The sequence below is a fragment of the Gadus macrocephalus genome, chromosome 8, assembly GCF_031168955.1.
Source record: "Gadus macrocephalus chromosome 8, ASM3116895v1".
In the NCBI taxonomy this organism is placed as follows: Eukaryota; Metazoa; Chordata; class Actinopteri; order Gadiformes; family Gadidae; genus Gadus; species Gadus macrocephalus.
In genome coordinates this window covers 2,429,822-2,449,882 of record NC_082389.1, presented here as the reverse complement: position 1 = coordinate 2,449,882, position 20,061 = coordinate 2,429,822, and the positions used below count along the sequence as shown (strand labels likewise).

The 20,061-nt window shown below is 44.2% G+C and overlaps 2 protein-coding genes and 1 long non-coding RNA gene across 3 annotated transcripts in view; 1 reads left to right on the top strand and 2 right to left on the bottom strand.

The window, feature by feature from the left end:
• LOC132463715 (uncharacterized) overlaps nt 1–9,909 on the top strand; it is a 48,656-nt gene extending 38,747 nt beyond the window's left edge. Inside the window, exon 5 of the long non-coding RNA XR_009527117.1 lies at nt 9,731–9,909. This is a non-coding gene — a long non-coding RNA (uncharacterized LOC132463715). The remainder of the gene's footprint in view (nt 1–9,730) is intronic.
• Nucleotides 1–20,061, bottom strand: part of LOC132463700 (acyl-coenzyme A thioesterase 1-like) — a 64,724-nt gene that overhangs the window by 19,785 nt on the left and 24,878 nt on the right. The gene's annotated exons all lie outside the window — the stretch shown is intronic.
• LOC132463702 (acyl-coenzyme A thioesterase 1-like) lies at nt 9,499–19,364 on the bottom strand. The gene is made up of 3 exons (XM_060060016.1): nt 18,815–19,364; nt 11,109–11,311; nt 9,499–10,264 (listed from the first exon to the last, which is right to left on the bottom strand). Exons 1-3 carry the CDS (start codon nt 19,272–19,274, stop codon nt 9,656–9,658), a joined length of 1,272 nt encoding a protein of 423 aa, XP_059915999.1. The 5' UTR covers nt 19,275–19,364; the 3' UTR covers nt 9,499–9,655.

Below are 20,061 nucleotides of genomic sequence, written 5' to 3'. Positions count from 1 at the left end.
AGATTCTCCAGTAGCGCCGAGATCGTTTATTGGCCTGTGGCATGTGCCACCGCGACCACTGACATACCATGGCACATGCCGTTCTGGAACGGTAACTGCCGTTCCCAATAATGGTATATGAGGTGAGGTCCAGGCCTACCCACCACATTGGAGAAATCGATATTCTCGCTGCTGTCAGAGAAGCCTACTGGACTTGTCCTACTGTTAACATAGTGACAAGATGTATTACCATATACAAGATATTATATTATTCATGATCTAATGTAATTTTATATTATTTGTTGAATAATTTCCTATCATGAAAATAAATGGAATAAGCGTTGTTGTATTTCAAACAATATGCTGAAGTAGAAGATAATCCTTTTGGGTTTATGACAAAGGGTTGTGATTAACTGTATTTCGTTGTGTGTCCACTAGTAAGTGCTCAGGGCTATCTTAGCAGTATTTAAGGATTTTGGTGAGTTGAAGAATACAAGGAGTAGCTGAGCTGCCTTCATCCTCGTCCAGTCCTCGCCATTACGCTTCCTGCTGACGTTATTATCGCACGCCGGTCCGGAAGTAGTAGGGGGGAGCCGATGTGAGATAATCTTCGGTATTTTCTCGCCTGGTCTGTGATGCTGCCTTCTGTGGCTAAAGTATTTATTACAGTCTTCAGTAAGGTCTTGCTCCCCTTGTGGCTATGTATGGTATTTACGGCTTATGTGTTTGGTCCTGCATCATTGGGTCTATGTGTGGGTATCTTAGATTCTTAAAATACGTAACACACGGTACCCTTGATTGATTTAACCGCTCTGGTCAAATGTCAAAGACGTGTCGATTTTTTCAACTTTTGATACAGATTCTGAGAGACGCCGAGATCGTTTATTGGCCTGTGGCATGTGCCACCGCGACCACGGCCCATGCCGTTCAGGAACGGCACATGCCGTTCCTGACGTCTGGCCACATTTGTTATTCATTCATTAGACTTTATGTATTTTTCTAACTTAGCATGGACTGCAAGGTGCATTCCATTTTCCATGAAAGCAATACTGGGTGCTCCCAGACATGGTGTAATCACATGTCAGTCATGGTCTAGTCACAAATATGTGCAAAACAACCGCACCTAGCAAGCGATTTAACATAGGTAACAGTTAACAATTGTTAACCAGCTTAACTTGATATATTGACTCATGGAAGGCAAGAAGAGAAAAGAGAAAGGAGGGGCTGAAAAGGCCAGAATAAAGAAGAAGCGGATGCTGGAGGGGGATGCATCTAAGCAGTGGCGGACTCAGGGGGGGGGCAGGGGGGGCGTCCGCTCAATGGTTGAAAAAGCGCGCTAAAGTGCCCTTCAAGAGTGTCGAAAACGAGAGGAAATGCCTTATTGGCTGCCATTTTCACGTGCAAAACATGATTAGGTGCCCTCTAGGGTGCTCCTTCATACTAAAAATTATGATGATGTGCCCTCTAGAATCAGAAAATTCAATGACGTGTCTTAATGAGTGCCCTTATAGTCCCCTTCTGCCCGTCTGGTGCCCTTTTAGTGCCCCCTTTAGTACCCTGATAGTGCCCCTCTGCCCGTCTGGTGCCCTTCTAGTGCCCTGATAGTCCCCTTATGCCCGTCTGGTCCTTCAAGTGCCCTTCTGCCCATCTTGTACCCTGATAGTGCCCTTCTGCCCGTCTGTTCCTTCTAGTGCCCATCTAGTGCCCTTCTAGTACCCTGATAGTGCCCTTCTGCCCGTCTGGTCATTCTAGTGCCCTTCCAGTGCCCTTCTAGTGCCCTTCTAGTGCCCTGATAGTGGCCTTCTGCTCTTTTGGTCCTTATAGTGCCCTTCTAGTGCTCTGGTGCCCTTCTAGTGCCCTTCTGCCCGTCTGGTGCCCCCATGGTTGAAGAAGTTTGCTAAAGTGCCCTCTATGGTGGTGAAATGAGAGAAAGTGCCTTATTGGCTGCCCTTTACACGTGAACAAAAATTAATGAGTGCCCTAGGTTGCCCCTGATGATGATGATGTGCCCTCTGGAGCAAGAATATGGCATACCGAAAAAAACATGTTGTGGTTAGCTATTGAGGTGCAGACATTCCTCTCTTTGGTAGCTGACGAACGGGGAATGCGAGGCGTTGCTTTCATGTGGCGTCGCCATGACAAACAGCTACATCGAGTGGTACTTAAATCTCCACTGGATAACAAAGCAAAAAGCGGATTAAGAGTATGTCAGTACCCATAGTGGAAAAGCGCAATTAGATGCCAAGTTAGAAAAACTTTCAGTTTTTTCAGTTTACATAATCCGTTTAAAGTGTATATATATTTTTGGAGCGTTCAAGATCATTCAAGTGTAGGTCATTTCATGCAAGAGAGACGATAATGGTCAGCTATCACCTCAACATGAAGGAAAACTTCCTTAAATGTTTCTGTAGCTGGCTGTCAGCGGTCAAAGACTATATGGTAGCGGCACATTGAATTTTCTCCAGTCAAATTTTTACTTACTTATGTTAGTAAAGATGAAAGCAGTAAGGCATCCTCCTTTCTTTGGCTAAAATGTGAAAGTGCACAATGATGTGAACAACTCATTTTGGTGTTTATAAAGTCGCTAGAATAAGGGGAAACAGTGTCTTTGAAGCAATTTTTTTTCTGGGGGAGGACCCCCAGAGCCCCGGTTTAAATTATGAGCCCAACTATTCTTTTAAGTGCTGGAGATGTTACAAGTGCCCCGAATGGGACCTTCAAGGCAGCGCTTGCTAAGGTTAGGGGATAGGACCTTCCAGGCAGCGCTGCCTTTAAGGCTCCGTTGGGGGAACAAAACACCATCAAGTTAGAAAAGCCACTGTGTCCTCTGGTGGGGCCCCATGTTGTCCAGAATGTGCCCTTTTTATTTTTTCGCCCCTGCCCTTCAAACAGTCTGAGTCCGCCACTGCATCTAAGCGCTCAAAAATAATGGATTTATTCCGAAGTCAGGCATTAACGAGTTGTGCAGGTGAATTGACAGAAAAACAGTTAGCCAGAGCTCCACCATTGACGTTATTGCTAGGCGGGAGCTAGCACAAGCTGCTAGTCAAATGTGTATGTGCTGGCTGGTATATTTCAGACAAATTAATGACTTAACTGATCTTTCTCTTTTGATGGATGGAGAATATGTTAACAGATTTGGAACATGTAGTAGTAGTCGTGTAGTCGTGTCAACACGTTACACCGGCATTACCGAGTATAAACGGTATAAACTTTGAAACTAGGTCAACCGCCATCTTCTCCGTCAACTCTCCTCTCACACTCGGTGACAGCGTCTTATAACGTTCTATATATAATAGTATAATATAATTGTATAGATAATATCACGGCCAAAAGCTCCGTGCGCCTCCGGATGGCTGCAGTGCGGGGAGCACTACGGCCATCCGGAGTGCTTTTGTTTACCGGCGTTGCTATGGTTACCGGTCTTGTAAGGAAGTGCGCCAATTCTCGGAGCGCCAATTCTCTTCCGCACAGAGCTGTGGCCTACCTTACACATTTTTATTTTCTTAATTATAATTATATCATTCATTTTTACAAAAAAAATATTTATTACTGAAAAGAACAAATAAATAAACGGTGTTGCGGGATTGGCAGGATGTGATCCTGCCAATCACATCCTGATTGGCAGGATGTGAGGGGTCAGCCGCAATCTTCACAGCTCGGTTAATGGACCTGGAGCTGTGGAGGTCCATGATGGAGGGCAGGGGGCAGCCGGTGATCCGCTCTGCCGCCCGGACGACTCTCCGTAGCCTAACTCTATTTAAAGTAGGCCTACAACGGAAACCTGGACACCCCAGCTCTAACCCGAGAGCCTCTCGATCTACGTGCACGCGCAGTAGCAAATACAGTGGCTGCTGTGCTTGCACACCGCCCTAACCACCTCGCTGCCGGAGGGTTCAGCGCGGCGGTGTGTAGGCCAGGCGTTTTCAAATGCGGCTGCTGCTGCCGCAGCCGAAAGTTAATATTTGAGGTTAGTGCCGACCAGAGGTGTCAAGTAACTAAGTACAAATACTTCGTTACCTTACTTAAGTAGAAATTTTGGGTATCTATACTTTACTGGAGTAATTATTTTTCAGCCTACTTTTTACTTCTACTTCTTACATTTTCACGCACTTATCTGTACTTTCTACTCCTTACTGTTTAAAAATGGCCTTGTTACTCCTATTTGATTTCGGCTTGTTTTTATTCCGCAGATAGAAAAAAAACCTGTTTTTTTATCCGGATAAAAAACCTATCCAGATAATTCGCGCCATCGGATAGAGTGAATTTGGTTGGTTGGATGAGAATAGAAACATATACCATTCTGACACCCTATTGGTTTATACGTGATACATGGCACCTGCGCATGACCAGAGCCCGTCTAAATTCTCTGACATGACACAAATCGCGCCACATTCCAGCTACGAAATAGCAGACGATGAGGGAAATGTCCCAACCAAGACCAGTGAAGAGGTTGGTAGCCAAGAAGGCCAGCCAACCCTTCTACATCCCTGGCCGTACCTGGAAGAATTTTTTGAAATGGTTGGATGCAAAAACCACTCAGTTCTTACTCGTTACATCTTAAATTCCTGCAGCTAAGCTTGGAACATACATTTACATTCCCAATAAAGGCTTTTGATAACATGCCTTTGAAGTTTGACTTTTTGCACCATTCCAATACTTACAGGGAACTAGTCATCATATCTTCCGCTCCATGAAACACATGTTAATTCTCAGTAGTACACATATATGGTTCTTTAATGTATTTGCATTGTACTAATATGCGTTCATTTTCAATGGGTATAAATGTGTCTGAAACAGATGCATCCCAATTTTTTCAACATTAACATTATGGTCGTTAGATGGCCTTTAGAAAAATGTTTTTTGGGGGGAAGTGGGGCAGTGTGCTATAGAGGTGTGCTGTGTGTGTGTCACTAATTCACAGATGGGATAAATGCAGAGACCAAATTCCTTGTATGTGTGAGCATACTTGGCAAAAAAAGCTGATTGTAATTCTATAGGCCCCTGTGGCACGGCCTACGCTTTTGTCCATAATGGCATTTTTTCCCCCTTGCATTACTTTTACTTTAATACTTTAAGTAGTTTTGAAACCAGTTTTTTTATACTTTTACTGAAGTAAAAAGCTTGAGTTGATGCTTCAACTTCTACAAAAGTATTTTTAAACGCTAGAATCTATACTTCTACTTGAGTAATGAATGTGAATACTTTTGACACCTCTGGTGCCGACCAAGTGACACCTCGACACGCGGGAGGATCCGGGGTTCGAATTAGCAACCTTCCGGTTACCAGCCAACCCACTCTACCTCATGAGCCACATAGGCCTACTATTGATTTAGATGTGCTGACAATATAGAATCTGATTATTTAAACGCCTTACCTTTAAAAAGTGAATCACAAACGGTATATGGTGCTGCAACTCCAATGCGTTTATTTTGAGAACTGAGAACTTGCGGGAACTATATAGCTCGTAAGCTGTTCATTAGTTGAGATGAGTTTCGCAAATGATAGAGCAGTTGTTGGTGTTTTGGAGCCATCAGCTGGTGTTATTGAGTATTGCAGATCTGCGTCCGCATTGGGTGTGTGTGCGGCCGTTGCTGGTCAGAACCGGTTGACGTGACATGTGGTAAGTTCGCATTGTAAATAGCTCCCGTGGATTTATACATTTTAAGATCGAGAATGTATGTTTATTTTATGAACCTCGACATATTAAATAATTATATGAAAACAATCTAAGATATCTTCCAACAACAAAAAAATATTAGTTTACTGTAAATGGATAAAGGTCAACAGATGCGCAATGTCCAGCTGTCAGATGCGTTGTGATCACTTGTATTCCTCATAGCTCTCAGCAGGGACGTCACTAGGATTTAGAGGCTGGGGGGGCTTAGCCCCTAGCAGTGCCCGAAATGCATGCGAAATTTTTTCGCATGCATTTTGGGGGGATTATATTTTGGGGGGATTATATAATTTGGGGGGGTTTAGCCCCCCCCAAATTAGGCCTAACGACGTCCCTGGCTCTCAGGCTGTGAGGAAATCAGCAGCCCGCGATCACAGCTCCTCTGATTTGAACGCGCACAGCAGAGCGCAAAGATCAGGGGTCTCATTTATAAAACTGGGCGTGGGATCGTTACTAAAAGTGTACGTACGCCCAAAAGCCAAGTTTTGGGTGCGGCAAAAAATATTCAGACTTATAAAACCCTGCGTACGCACACCTCTAAGCAATCTTTGCTTTATAAATGACAGAATGCCTACAAGTGTGCGCAGCTGAATCAGCTTCACGTTCCGCCCTGTACACGCCCCTTTTTAACCATAAATGGTCAATGCAAACGACCTCATGAATGCGATCTGCATATAAAACAGACTCAGATGCAAATATTATGTCTTGTCTGAAACAATTAAAAAACGATTAAAACAAAAAAAAGAAGAAGTGGTTTGACACAAAGGTACATATTTATGTCACAGACAAAACGAAAAAACGAATAAACGGCTTCTTTTCTGGTTTCTGTTTATGTCAATTATTCCCAGAAAACAGACTAATAAAACGTACCTTGCTCCCTTTACAAGACTCCCCTTGCACTGGTTTCACCCAGGGATATATGGTTTCCCTGTCTTTGTTGTAGCTGCATTTTCTTTTAGTCGTAGCCTACGGGTCGCGCTCTCCGCCGTATCTCCTGCCGTTCTGACCTGATTGTTTCTTGTTGGTGCGTGTGCCCTTAACCGGCGTCCGCGTCCCAGTTTGATTGACATGATCAAACAGCCCGCCCCTCCCCCTGATGACAGCCTTCACTGCTGTCTCCGCACACAGCTATTTGATAAATGCCAGATTATAAAACACGCATTTCCAAAAAAAATCTAGTCTGACTGTCAATAACAATGCGGGACAATGTCTCATTTTGAGGGACGTGTACAAAGTCATAGAAATGCGGGACTGTCCCGCACAAAGCGGGACAGTCAATTTATGGCCTTAATTTCACACCAAAAAAATTAAGACTTTTTAAGACTTTTTAAGGACCCGCGGGAACCATGTTAACCCTCTTTCAAACGTGTGATTCATACCTGTAACCCGTCACATTGGGAAGCGGGTTACAACAGCAGGTTAACCGGAAGTATGGATTAATGGGTACATAAAGGACTCAAAATATGTATATCATTCATAAAATGTCTCCAAAATAGCGTTGTTCTAACGCCATTCGGCGATGACGTCACGTTGGGGAGACGTGGTGGAAGGTAGTCTCAGCCTAGTGTTGGATTTAGAGCACCATATTAAGCGCTATATAAATTTCATTTATTATTATTATCATTATTATTATTTAGTGATTTGTTTCAGTGATTCTGTTCCCGTCGCGAATCGTTCAGTCGAGTTTCCGGTAGTGGTGAATCGAATCATGCACGGTTCTCTGAGTCAGTCAGACTCAGCTCCTCGTTCGTTCGTTCGTTCAGTTGAGTTTCCGGTAGCGGTGGATCGAATCATTGAAGGCACGGTTCTCAGACTCAGCTCGTCCCTCGTTCTCAAACGTCAACGTTATAACTTTAACCAAACGCAGCGGAATGGGGGTGTAGTTGATTATTGGATGTTTAACATATCAGGAAGGTAATAGACTTGATTTAGCAATGATGGTGGGGGTCCCGGGTGTTTAGGCTCATAAACAGAACCCTGTGCAGCCCAAGACTAAATCTAGCTGCCAAAATTAACACTGCCTTCAAAACGAGAGCTGGTTAATTGTGAAAGATGCATTAAACTGTAATCAGAAAAAGCAGTTATATGCTATAGACCCTATAGTATCTGTGGTATAAAGGCTGGGGCGAATTTCAAATATGTAAATGTTCAAAGTATGGACCGTCGCGATTCCCATTAAAACGAATGGCGCGGTGACTTGTCTTCACAACGAGAGCTGGTAGATTGTGAAAAATGCATTAAACTGTAATCAGACAACGTGGTTATATGCTATGGACCCTAGAGTATCTGTGGTATAATGGCTGGGACGAATTTCAAATGACAAATATGTAGTTTGCGGTTCAATAGATAATCAGTGAAACATTGTTGCGACATAAATTACACCTCTATCAAATGAGCCATCTTGAGAGAACGGTGAATTGCATTGGCTTCTATGAGCTGTCGGCTTTCAGCCGCGAGCTTAGGGACCGTCTGCAAAGTGCAAAACTGAAAACGACCACAATGGTCAAATTTCAATAGCGTCGCCATTATTGACTCTAGAGCCCCAAAACTTATTCCATATAGGCATGGACTCTATATGGTCTTACTATGCTATAGTTCAGAAACCCTAACCCTAACACTATCTCCTCTTATTTTTGAGGATTTTTTATTTAGCAACCATTTCAATAGCGTCACCATTGTTTAATCTAGAGCTCCAAAACATGTTCCATATAATCTCATTACAATTTACAGAAGTAACTAGTAATCAGTAACAAATAACTTTTTTTGAGTAACTACCCCGAGTTTATAGATTCCTAAAGATACTATGTTACACAGGCGCTGTATTCTGCAGACCACTCTAGAACTTGTTCGTCGTTGTGTCTGGTTGTGAGTGTGCGTGAATGCTATGCATAGGCTGAATCGCAATTGCGTCAAGACAAATCCGATTGGCCAATACACATTGAAGATAATAAAAAAATTAAAAATTCAGGAAATTATTTTAAGTTAAACTTAAATTGTCAAGATATACATTGCTGAAGTTGCCCTTCCAATAAAGTGAGTATTGGCACAACTGGATGAAATTTTCATTGTGACGCAGCAGGGAGTGTTGTCAGCAGCTGCTGAATGTAACTAATAAAGTAACTTATCTAATTTATTTACGTTTAAAGTAGAGCTGTCAAGCGATTAAAATATTTAATCGTGATTAATCGCATTAATGTCATAGTTAACTCACGATTAATCGTGATTAAACGCAAATTATTTTTCTATGCTAAATATCCCTTGATTTCTTTGTCCCATAATTCTTCTCATTTTAATTCTCTTATCAACATGGTGAAGTGCATCAGCTTGCCTTGTGCAAATGATTTTTTATTGATAACAACATTGGCATATACTGATCAAAACAGGACGATACAAAAAAAGAGCCTATAGTGCAATTAAACGACTGCTTTGAACAAATGTCACTTGAACATAGCAGTCAGACTACTGCTTCTTTGTTTTGAGCCAAAAAATGTTTTTTTTTTTTTTAAATAAAATAATTGCGTTAATCGTGCGATAATTTTTTTAACGCCGTTAAAATTGGTTTGCGTTAACGCCGTTAATAACACGTTTAACTGACAGCTCTAGTTTAAAGTAATACAAAAATAAATCAAGTAATCAGTAAAGTAACTAATTAAACTCTTAAAGGAGTAATCGGTAATCAGATTACTCTTTCAAGGTAATTTGGGCAACACTGTGTAAGTCAAGAAAACACAACACACATATTTTAACTACATGCTGTAGATAAAAGATGTTGTAAAAGATTACAGGAAAAAACATTACAAATCCTACCCTTTTGCCTCTAGTACAAATAAATGAACACATAATCAAGATGGGAACATGCCTCAGTAGTATATCTTTCTTTTTGTGTGATATGGCAATTCATCAAACAAGGCTCATAGTTTCATTTCAACAGAAGGAGGCACAAATCATAACATTGAACATTTTACTCCGGAGCTTAAGGTTATAGGAGGCTGCAGCCTCCTATAACCTATCTTTGGCTGCACCAGCCTCTGGGACCAGGTGCGTTCTGAAGAACTCTTGGATCTTGTTCCACAGGTGCATCTCAGCCTTGGCGTGGGCCTTGGGTTCCCCGCCCCAGGCGACCGGCGCCCCCACCACCCCGTGGAAGCTGGACGGGCAGTATGGCCCGAACGGCGGCTCCAGATAGTGCCCTGCTCCCGGGTACACCACCTTCTCAAAGTTGTCCTTCCCCTGACGTCTCAGCCTCTCCGTCATCTGGTCGGCAAAATGACAACTGTCCCAGTTGAGGTCGTCCTCGGCGGCCACGAAGAGGAAGCGCCCTGTGGCTCGTTCGATGGGGATCAGCGATCCCTCGTTCTCCGGGGCCAGAGGGTCGTCAAGGCCGTGCTTTATGTTCAAAGCCCCAGACTCGGTGACTCTAACACGACCAACGTCGTACATCAGTGCAGAGTGTATTTGACTCCCTCTGTAGTAGAGGGGTAGCACGACGTTGGAGCAGCAGCCGTTTATCCACACGGTGGCTTTAACGTTTGGGAGGTGCGTGGCGATGGAAAGTGCCAGATCTCCGCTCTTGGATATTGATATTAAGCCAACGCCCGAATCCATGGCCTGAAAGAAAGAAATAAAGATTAAAATAGCCTACAATTTATAACTACTGTATTCTTATTTTAAATCTATCATCTACGTTTACTATAATGTTTCTATCATATTTCCCTAGGGATCAATTAAGTCCAGAGACTCTGCATTTGCTTCTGAAACAGACCTAGCTCAGAGCAGAAGAACATGGAAGGCAGCACACAAGATGAACTAGAGGCAGAAACTTCTCTATCTGTAACAACCTGCACAAGGACTGGTCGAAATGCTAAGATGTGAGCAAATAAAGTAAATCCATCTTTAAAGCATAGATGTTTGGAGGACAGTAACTCGAGCGTAAGTCCTAGGCAACAAAGCCTCGGTACGACCCTGTGTACACCCCTTTGCCGCTTTGAGGCAGCAGGTTGGTCTTTAGAAGGGTTGTTCAGGCATAGCTAAAATAGGGAATAGACTAGTATAGGGAAACACAATGTGAAGGCACGTCATCTCCAGGCTACCCAGTGGTGCCACCAACCCAGTTCGTAACATTCATAATACTGCAAATGCAAGGGCTTTCATCAGTGGTCCCTGGGCTCAATCAGCATGTTTTACGTTATTCTGTGATAGATAGTGTCTGAATTGAGTTGTTTACATGAAAATGTTTGAGATTACCACTTTAGTAACATAGTCCATGTGTATCAAGATACGGCAAAAAAATACAGTAAGTGTCTGTTCTGTATTTGTGTTGATTCTTGAAAGTAGGTATTCGTTCAGTAATCATTTTGTTATTTTTGTTATTCAACCTTTGTTTGAGTTTAAGCGTAATTGGGTTAGGTCATCATTCTCCATAGAAAATAAAATGTATCCTCAGGGTACTCACCTTTGGATGCTTCCCTAACAACTGTATTGCCTCCTCAAAGTGGTCCAAGTGAAGCTTTGCAACCTTCTTGGGCTGGTCGTCATGGCCGTACAGCGCAAGGGTCAGAACCATGAGGCCACAGTTGGCCAGGAGAGAGGCTCGTCTCTCAGTCAGCCCACCGCCAAATGTGTAGAGGTCCAAGACAGCAGGGAAGGGGCCATCTCCTGCACAATAGGAAGTATAGTGCATTACAAGCATGAGAAATCATCTGTTCTTCAGACGGCAAGGCAAATAGTGCTGCTATTGGTTGCAGTATTATTCATCTATAATCCCATGACCATCACACCAACAAAATGAAACTAAGAGTTTACAGTTGGATGTTAAACAGAAACTTAGAATAAATGTCCATGAGGGTAGGCTATATCATGAATAGTGAAAGACATATGATAGGCCTAAAAAAAAAAATTGTTTGGTTCCGGTTTCCGACCGACCCTGTCAATTTATGTGCGACCCAAATTATTTTATGAGCTTTAAAAATAATAATAATAATTTTTTTTTATTATTTTTTTTGATGCAAACTATAATTACGTTTTGGTACAGCACCTCTTCATTCTGTACAAGGATGAGCGAATTTTCTCGTTTTTAAATGAAAACAACCTATCATTCGCTGCCGCTGGAAAAAATAAAATAAAAAAATAAAATAAATTCCCTACCTACCCATGACCTCAACTGACAACCAACAGGAACCAAACTTTTTTTTTTTTTAGGCCTAATCATACCCAGCTCTTATTATAATAATAATGTTCTTGCTAAAGTGAAGGACGTTATAATGGACTATGTTACTAAAGTGGTAATCTCAAACATTTTCATGTAAACAACTCAATTCAGACACTATCTATCACAGAATAACGTAAAAAAACATGCTGATTGAGCCTAGGGACCACTGATGAAAGCCCTTGCATTTGCAGTATTATGAATGTTACGAACTGGGTTGGTGGCACCACTGGGTAGCCTGGAGATGACGTGCCTTCACATTGTGTTTCCCTATACTAGTCTATTCCCTATTTTAGCTATGCCTGAACAACCCTTCTAAAGACCAACCTTCTGCCTCAAAGCGGCAAAGGGGTGTACACAGGGTCGTACCGAGGCTTTGTTGTCTAGGACTTACGCTCGCAAGGCGAAAAGGCTCGGTACCGCCAGTTAATGACTGAACCTCGGCTGGCTTTAGCAGGCTCTGGCCCTGTGGCAGCTATCCCTCAGTAGCTCCTGCGGCGGGAGACTACAGATCGACTTCTTGGTGCTCGAGCAGTGGTCTGGCGAATGAGCACCACTAACTAGGTCAGTGGTTCTCAACCGGGGGTACGCGTACCCCTGGGGGTACGTGAAGGTAGTACAGGGGGTACGTGAGATTTTTTAGGGTTAGAAAAAAAAACGGGCTTTTTTTTTTTTTTTTTTACATCTTTCATATCATTCCTTAGTCCGGTAATTTAACATAACAGAAAGTCATTGAAACTTAAAGCCAGACAGTGGGTTACTGCGCATTTGCGTGAAGAACTATTTTTTCTCAGCAGAAATCCCGAAATGGCAACAAAATCATTAAATAAATAGGCCTAGTTATTTTGGAGGAATGTCACCGTATGATAAGCGGGATATTCGTATTTATTTCCGTAGGCTAACGTTCGTGCCTGTGAGCGTTTGCGCTGATATACATATTACTGTGTGTGTGTGTGTGTGTGTGTGTGTGTGTGTGTGTGTGTGTGTGTGTGTGTGTGTGTGTGTGTCAGCCATGATCGTCTGGGCCAGGGTCTATGCTAAATAAAATAAAAACAATGTCCCATTCCACCTCAACAGACCTCCCTCCCTGTCCCAGATGTTGAATACAACAGGTGAAAGCCCAGTTCAGACCAAAGATTCACCTTGCAACGGCTTGCAACGAGACGGTTTTAGAACGTTGCAGGGGCGGTGTGAACGGGTCGTTGCAAGCCGTCGCAAGGCGTTGCAAGGAGTCGCCAGAGATTGAACATGTCAAATCGCAAGGTCCAGTTTTAGAACGCGGCGATTTAACTATTCCTCTTCAGCCAATCACAGCACAGAACAACTTGTACGTCACGGCCTTACTCCGTCCCGGTACCGTACTGTCCACTCCAGCATAAAAAGATCCGAAGATGGCAGACTTCAGGTCCGAGGAGAGGGAGGAGAACTTAATTCAGTTGCTGGAGGATCAACCTGTCCTATACAACGTTGGTCGATATCCCCGACTTCCAGCTCTCTACACAGATTGGCGTAGGCACCCTGTTTCTGCCGCTGAAGTACCCAACTGCGGCTCCATATTCTTGGCTTTATAACTCGCCGTCTTCTCCTTTTCATGATTAAGTTATCCATCTCCAAGTAATAGTTGAGCCGATGGTGAACAAAGACAGATCAAACTGAAATTCAACTCACGGAAAATGCAATGTATCCAAGTACAACGGGTAATATAAACTAACTGTAAGCTCCAGCTATTTACTCCAATGCAGATGTAGTGGAGAATGACAAAACACAGTAACTCTAGCCTACTCTCAAGCAAAATCCAAATAAAACTAATGGCAAACCTAACTAATCTAACCTAACCTACGCAAATGATGATGTTGCGGCTCTCAGCTGTGCCAGAGCGTTCACAGTTGCTATGGAAACCACCTAGCGTCGCAGCCCGTTGCAGCGCGTTGCAGCCAGTGTGAACTGCCCAGTTTTAGAACGTCGCAGCCCGTCTCGTTGCAAGGCGTTGCAAGGCGTTGCGAGTTGCAAGCCGTTGCAAGGTGAATCTTTGGTCTGAACTGGGCTTAAACTCACGGAAAACACAATGTGGAATACACAACACTTATCCACTATTTGGGGCCATCGTCTGATCCAGATCATACCCTTTTCCCGCCTGTACCAGACACACCTCAACACACCCCCAAGTTTGACCTCACTGTATCCTCCCATGACTGGTGAAGAACTATTTGCCGCTTGAAAACTTAAAAAAATGAAGTTGTGGTTGAAGCGTAGCAGCAATGCTGCTGAAAACACGAAGGCAGTCGTGCCAAAGAAAGCCAAATTAGAGCCGTAAAAATGTCGTCAGTATTCAGAAGAATATGTTTTAATTGGATTTACATCAACGAGTTGCCATCCACCCAAGGCGTTGTGTTTCTTCTGTGGGGAGAGATTAGCCAACAGCAGCATGAAGCCAGCACATCTTCAGCGGCATCTCAACACTAAACATGCCGGTCATGTTGGTAAGGCACCTGAGTTTTTTAAGAGGAAGCTTTTTGAGTTCAGGTCATCTCAAGACACGATGCGGAAAGCCTCCACGTCCACGACATCAGCCAAAGCCCTGGAGGCCTCATTTGAGGTCTCTTTGCTCATCGCTCAAGCCAAGAAGCCGTTCTCCATAGCCGAAGACCTGCTCCTTCCCGCCGCCGTTAAACTGGCTGAGATAATGCTGGACACAACCGCAGCGGAGAAATTAAAGACTGTGCCTTTGTCGAATGACACTGTGTGCCGCAGAATAGATGCAATGGGAACAGACATTGTCGAGCAAGTTGTGGGAAAACTTAGCGACTCTTTTTCTCTTCAGCTGGATGAATCCACAGATGTCAGTGGGAATGCTCAACTTGTTGCTTTTGTACGGTACATCGATACTGACGACATTTATGAGCACATTCTATTCTGCAAAGCATTGGAGGGGAAAACAACAGGAGAGGACATTTTTGATGTTGTCAACACCTTCTTCTGTGAAAATGGCATGAGCTGGAAATCCTGCAGCAGCATCTGCACGGACGCAGCAGCATCAATGACGGGCAGCACGCGAGGACTCATAGCGCGTATTAAAAAAGAGAACCCCGACGTGAAGTGGACTCACTGTGTCATACACAGGGAAGCATTGGCCTCAAAGAGAATGAGCCCTGTGCTACATGACGTTTTGAACGACTGCATCAAGGTGATCAACTTTATAAAGTCAAGGCCACGTAACACACGCCTGTTTCGACGCCTCTGTGAAAACATGGGAGCGGAACACACACAGCTGCTGCTCCATACAGAAGTGCGCTGGCTGTCTCGAGGGAGAATTCTCAACCGGCTGTATGAATTACGATCAGAAGTTCAAACATTTCTGATTGAGCACAGCTCTCCCCATGCCACCCTGTTCCAGGACACAGACTGGATTGCAAAGATGGCTTATCTGGCAGATATATTCAGCAAACTCAACGAGCTGAATATGTCTCTGCAGGGAAAAGACACCAGCCTTTTGAACCTGTATGATAAGGTGGATGGCTTCCTGAAGAAAGCAGAGCTGTGGAGAAGAGCCTCTTCACAGGGGGATTTCACCTGCTTTCCTCAGGTGAATGCTTTTCTCTGTGAGGATGTGGACAGAGCTTCAGTCAAGTTGCTCATTGTGGGACATTTGAATAACTTGATTGAAAATTTCCATTCCTACTTTCCTGACATTGAGGAAAAATCTAAACAGCTGGATTGGGTGAGAAACCCATTTCTCTTTTCCGAAACAAACAAGCTACCCGTCACTAATCAGGAAACACTCCTTGATGTGTCATCTGACCGTGGCCTCCGGATAAAGTTTGACACATCCACACTCACACAGTTTTGGGAGTGTGTGAAGCAGGAGCACCCTGACCTGGGACAGAAAGCTTTGGAGTCGCTACTGCCCTTTGCCTCCACATATTTATGTGAGGCCACCTTCTCTGCAATGTCTGTGATTAAAACAAAGCAGAGAAACAGACTGAGCCTGGAGAAGAGCTTAATCACAGCAGTTGCCTCCCTGTCACCAAGAATGACAAAGCTTCTCAGTGAAGCACAACCACAAGTTTCTCATTAAAAATCAGTTCACAGGTTCACCCTTGTATTTATTTTTTTCTTACAAATGTATTTATTTCTGTTAACCTATTTGCAAATGTATGTTTGTCTGATATTTATGTTATTTTATGTACATTTATGTTTATGTGTCTTACTTTTACAAAGTAAAAAAATAAAAATATCAGTTCAATGCAACTATGTTCAATGTTCAGTGTTGACAGTTCAATAAATCAGACAATGATGGCATAACGCTGTGTTTTACATATTTTTTTCAAACAAAAATGCTTTGCGCTGATTAGGGGGTACTTGGCTGAAAAAATATTTCACAGGGGGTACATCACTGAAAAAAGGTTGAGAACCACTGATCTAGGTGGTACCAACAGTGGAGCACACGGCAAAAGTCCTCGGACAGCCGGTAGTGTCCGGGTTGGCGTAGGAAGCGCATCCCGCTGTTTAAAATGGTACAAAACCATCGCACGACGTCAGACCTTCGACAGTGTCCCGAGGGACGTCATCTGGTGGGCATTGCGCAAGCTCAGGATTGACGAGTGACTGGTGTGAGCAATATCATCCCACTGCAGACACAAATGGGCGTTCTCGTGTTTGTGTGGGTTCCCGTTTACGCAGACTGGAACGCCCCGGGTCGGGACAATCAAAACGCTCATTGTTTAACATGAATTGGCTTAACAAATGACCACTGCAGCATATTTAAACACAATTCAAATTGTGCAGAGAATTATTTCCATTGGTCATTCTGACCGGGGACATTTAGAATTTTCGGTCCTCCTCATTTTTTCCGGGTCAATGACTGTTGTCCGGTAATTACCAGACAACGGAAACTATAAACCGGCCTAACTTTCACCGTCAACACCGAACCCCTTCTTCTTCGCATGGCTGTCAACATCCGGAACATTCGCTAGTACGATTTTTTCAAACAGAAGTTTCAAAATAAGATCTAGTAGTAAGTACGGCTAGCATAGAACTAACGTTAACCAAGTGGGGGCTTGTTAAGTGTTAATATATGTGTCAAGTGTTAATATATGATTACACCCTTACTTTGAAGGGACAACGTAATGACGTCACTACGTTCTTGTGAAACAACGCGCGGGTCAACTGTCCCGTTGTTCTTCTGTTGTTGTTGGAACTGACTGGACAGTAGTCAGTCATGTATTCTAGGGAATAAATACGCCAAAGGCTAAAGATAACCTATCGATCTGCTCATTATTCACCACGCAAGAGAAGAGGAGTCACCGCTCCATCTAAGCTTAACAGGTTATGGGCCCAGGAAGCGCTTGGACACAATGAAAGTATAACAAGCATCTCGGACAGATACCGGAAGAAGAAGTTGCCGCGCAGTATAGACACGGAACTTGGACATGCTAGCAAAGAGGCTAATAGCCCCCGAGTGAAATTGGCGGGTAAGTAAAAATTGCAAGCACAACGGCAGGAATCATTGGAAAAAAACTCATATTCGATGGATCAGAAGACAAAAATGAACTGTGGGAAACAAGATTCCTAGGCAACTTGCACATTCATAAGCTGAAAGGGACAATATTGAATGAGCCTGCCGGCGCCAACGCAGAACAGCTAGCCCAAGATGGCGCGAAGAATGCTGATTGTTATGCTGAACTGGTAAGACTGATAGACAATAAGAGCCTATCGCTGATCAGGCACGATGCAGCCGATGACGGCAAGAAAACCCTGGGAATATTGAGGGAACATTATTCGGGAAAAAGCAAGCCTAGAATAATAAACTTGTACACGTCTGTAACCAAGTTAAGCATGACAGAGAACGATAGTGCTACTGACTATATGATAAGAGCGGAGAACGTCATTACTGCTTTGAGAGATGCAAGGGAGACCATGAGAGATGGACTGACCATAGTCATGGTATCAAACGGAGTACCAGACTCCTTCAAGCCACTAGCCGTCCATGTAACACAGAATGAAGATAATGTTACATTCACAGACTTCAAGAGTAGGCTACGGATTTATTAAGAGTCAGAGAAAATAAACACAGTAGAATCCGCAGACAAAGTGATGAAGAGGAGTGTGAGGCCAAGCCGAGGCCCCTCCAAAACGCAAGCAGCAGAAAAAGTGAAGACACCAACGTAACATGCTACAGGTGTGGACTAAAAGGACACAAGTCAAAAGCATGCTCCATAAAAGTGTGGTGCGGCTACTGCAAGACCAACACACACCAAGAATCTATATGCAAGAAAAAGAGGACTCAAGATGGAGCCAGACTAGTTGCAGAGGAACCGAATAGCAACCAGGATCAACTCTTCAAGGTCAACCACACCAAAAGAAAGAAACCACCGGACAATGTGAACATGAAGGACATCATGGTGGACGGGGGAGCGACATCCCACATTGTCATTGACATCGGAATGTTCAAGAGCTTCGATGACTCATTCCGGCCCGAGTCCCATTCAGTGGAGTTGGCAGACGGAACCAAGTGCAGCGGAATAGCACAACGGAGAGGAACAGCAGTGATCTACCTACTAGAAAACGCCGGACGCCAGCACAGAGCGCAACTTCGAGACGCGCTGTACATAGCTTCATACCCACACGACATCTTTTCGGTTGCAAGAGCAGTAAACTGAGGAGCGACGATCACCTTTCAGAAAGAGGACAGTCGCATGGTTACCAACGATGGCAACAGGTTTGATATCCATGAAAGTCGAGATTTGTTTTACTTGCCAACTGTTGAAATTAATGTTGATCAATGCTATCAATATTCTGTGGTGTCTGCTCTCTCTGGGTCCACAAAAAATGGAGTGGCATCAAGGGGCCTCTTCGCCCCGACCCAGACTAGTCGGGGGCCTCTAGACGGCCGCATAACCACTTTAAAGTATGAAGACATTATTAATTGATCAAATACAATTAACAGCACTCACCAGGGGGTACAAAGAGAACTCCCCGGATGTTCCCTTCTTTGATTGGTTGCCGTTCGACCCCATCCGCCAGCAGACGCCTCTCATTGGTCGCCTCGGCCAACAGGGGGCCAGCCCCCGCCTCTCCATCGTGCACGGAGAACCTGACCACGTGGGGCCTCCGGGAGTCGCTCTTGCAGAACTTGGTGTGGAGGGCGTCGGCCCTCAGGGACCACAGCAGACCCATGGGCTCCAAGCCCGTGTAGCTCCCGCCCAGCGAGGGCTCCCTGCCGAGGTCCACGGCCCCGCCCGCGTCGGCCCTGTAGACGGCGGAGGCGTGGAACGGCACCCCCTTGTCGTCGGTGGCCCTGGCCTTCACGGTGACTACCTGGGACGAGCGCAGGCCGTCCACCACAACCCGGACGGGCTGGGTGTACAGGCACTTGGCGCTGGGCAGCAGCCTCAGACGTACCAGGGCGGACATGCTTCCACAAGTTGTCTCTCCGAGATGTGCTGGAAGATGATGGGTCCAAGGATCGTCCTTCACGCAGACGTGTGGCGTTTCTACAGTACAAATACAGTGGAGTCAGTTATATACAGTGTATCTCATCACAAAGGTTTGAGTTTTTATATTTTTAATTAGGAAAAAAAATATGTAGTCGCAAGATGTCAGCAATAGTCGCCGTCGCGCAATGACGTCGGTTAGGGAAAATAGAGTCTAATTCATCTTAAACAGTGCTGTCTTTTCCTATGTTCGAAAGGAAGCACCTTTTCATCTTGCCTGGACCCGATAACGTTTTCCACAAAGGTTAAGGAAAGGGGGCATAAAGGTTAGGAGATTTGACTTTCGGAATTGGGCCCATGTCTATTGGAAGTCTGTGATGCAGCCTACTAAACAAACAACTGCAATGTCAAAATTGGAATACCGGTTTAACAATAGGCCTACTGGTTATAAAACCCACCACATACACATAACGCTTTTAGATCCACTGTAAACAGTAATGTAAACATAGATATTGGTGCCTTTGCCTGTGCCGTTTAGAAACAAAGGACAAGATGAGCTGAGCTCCTCCAAGAATCTCCAGTAGCGCCGAGATCGTTTATTGGCCTGTGGCATGTGCCACCGCGACCACTGACATACCATGGCACATGCCGTTCTGGAACGGTAACTGCCGTTCCCAATAATCAGAATCGCGGCACATGCCACAGGCCAATAAACGATCGCGGCGCTACTGACATATTTATATGCGGATGACGTTGCTAAAAGTACA

Coding starts and splice junctions, on each gene's coding strand:
- LOC132463702 (XM_060060016.1), bottom strand. CDS start 19,274: ATGTCCGCCCTGGTACGTCTGAGGCTGCTGCCCAGCGCCAAGTGCCTG. Junction 11,312..18,814: donor AGTTCTCTTTGTACCCCCTG/GTGAGTGCTGTT, acceptor CCTATTGTGCAG/GAGATGGCCCCTTCCCTGCT. Junction 10,265..11,108: donor TGTTAGGGAAGCATCCAAAG/GTGAGTACCCTG, acceptor TCTTTCTTTCAG/GCCATGGATTCGGGCGTTGG.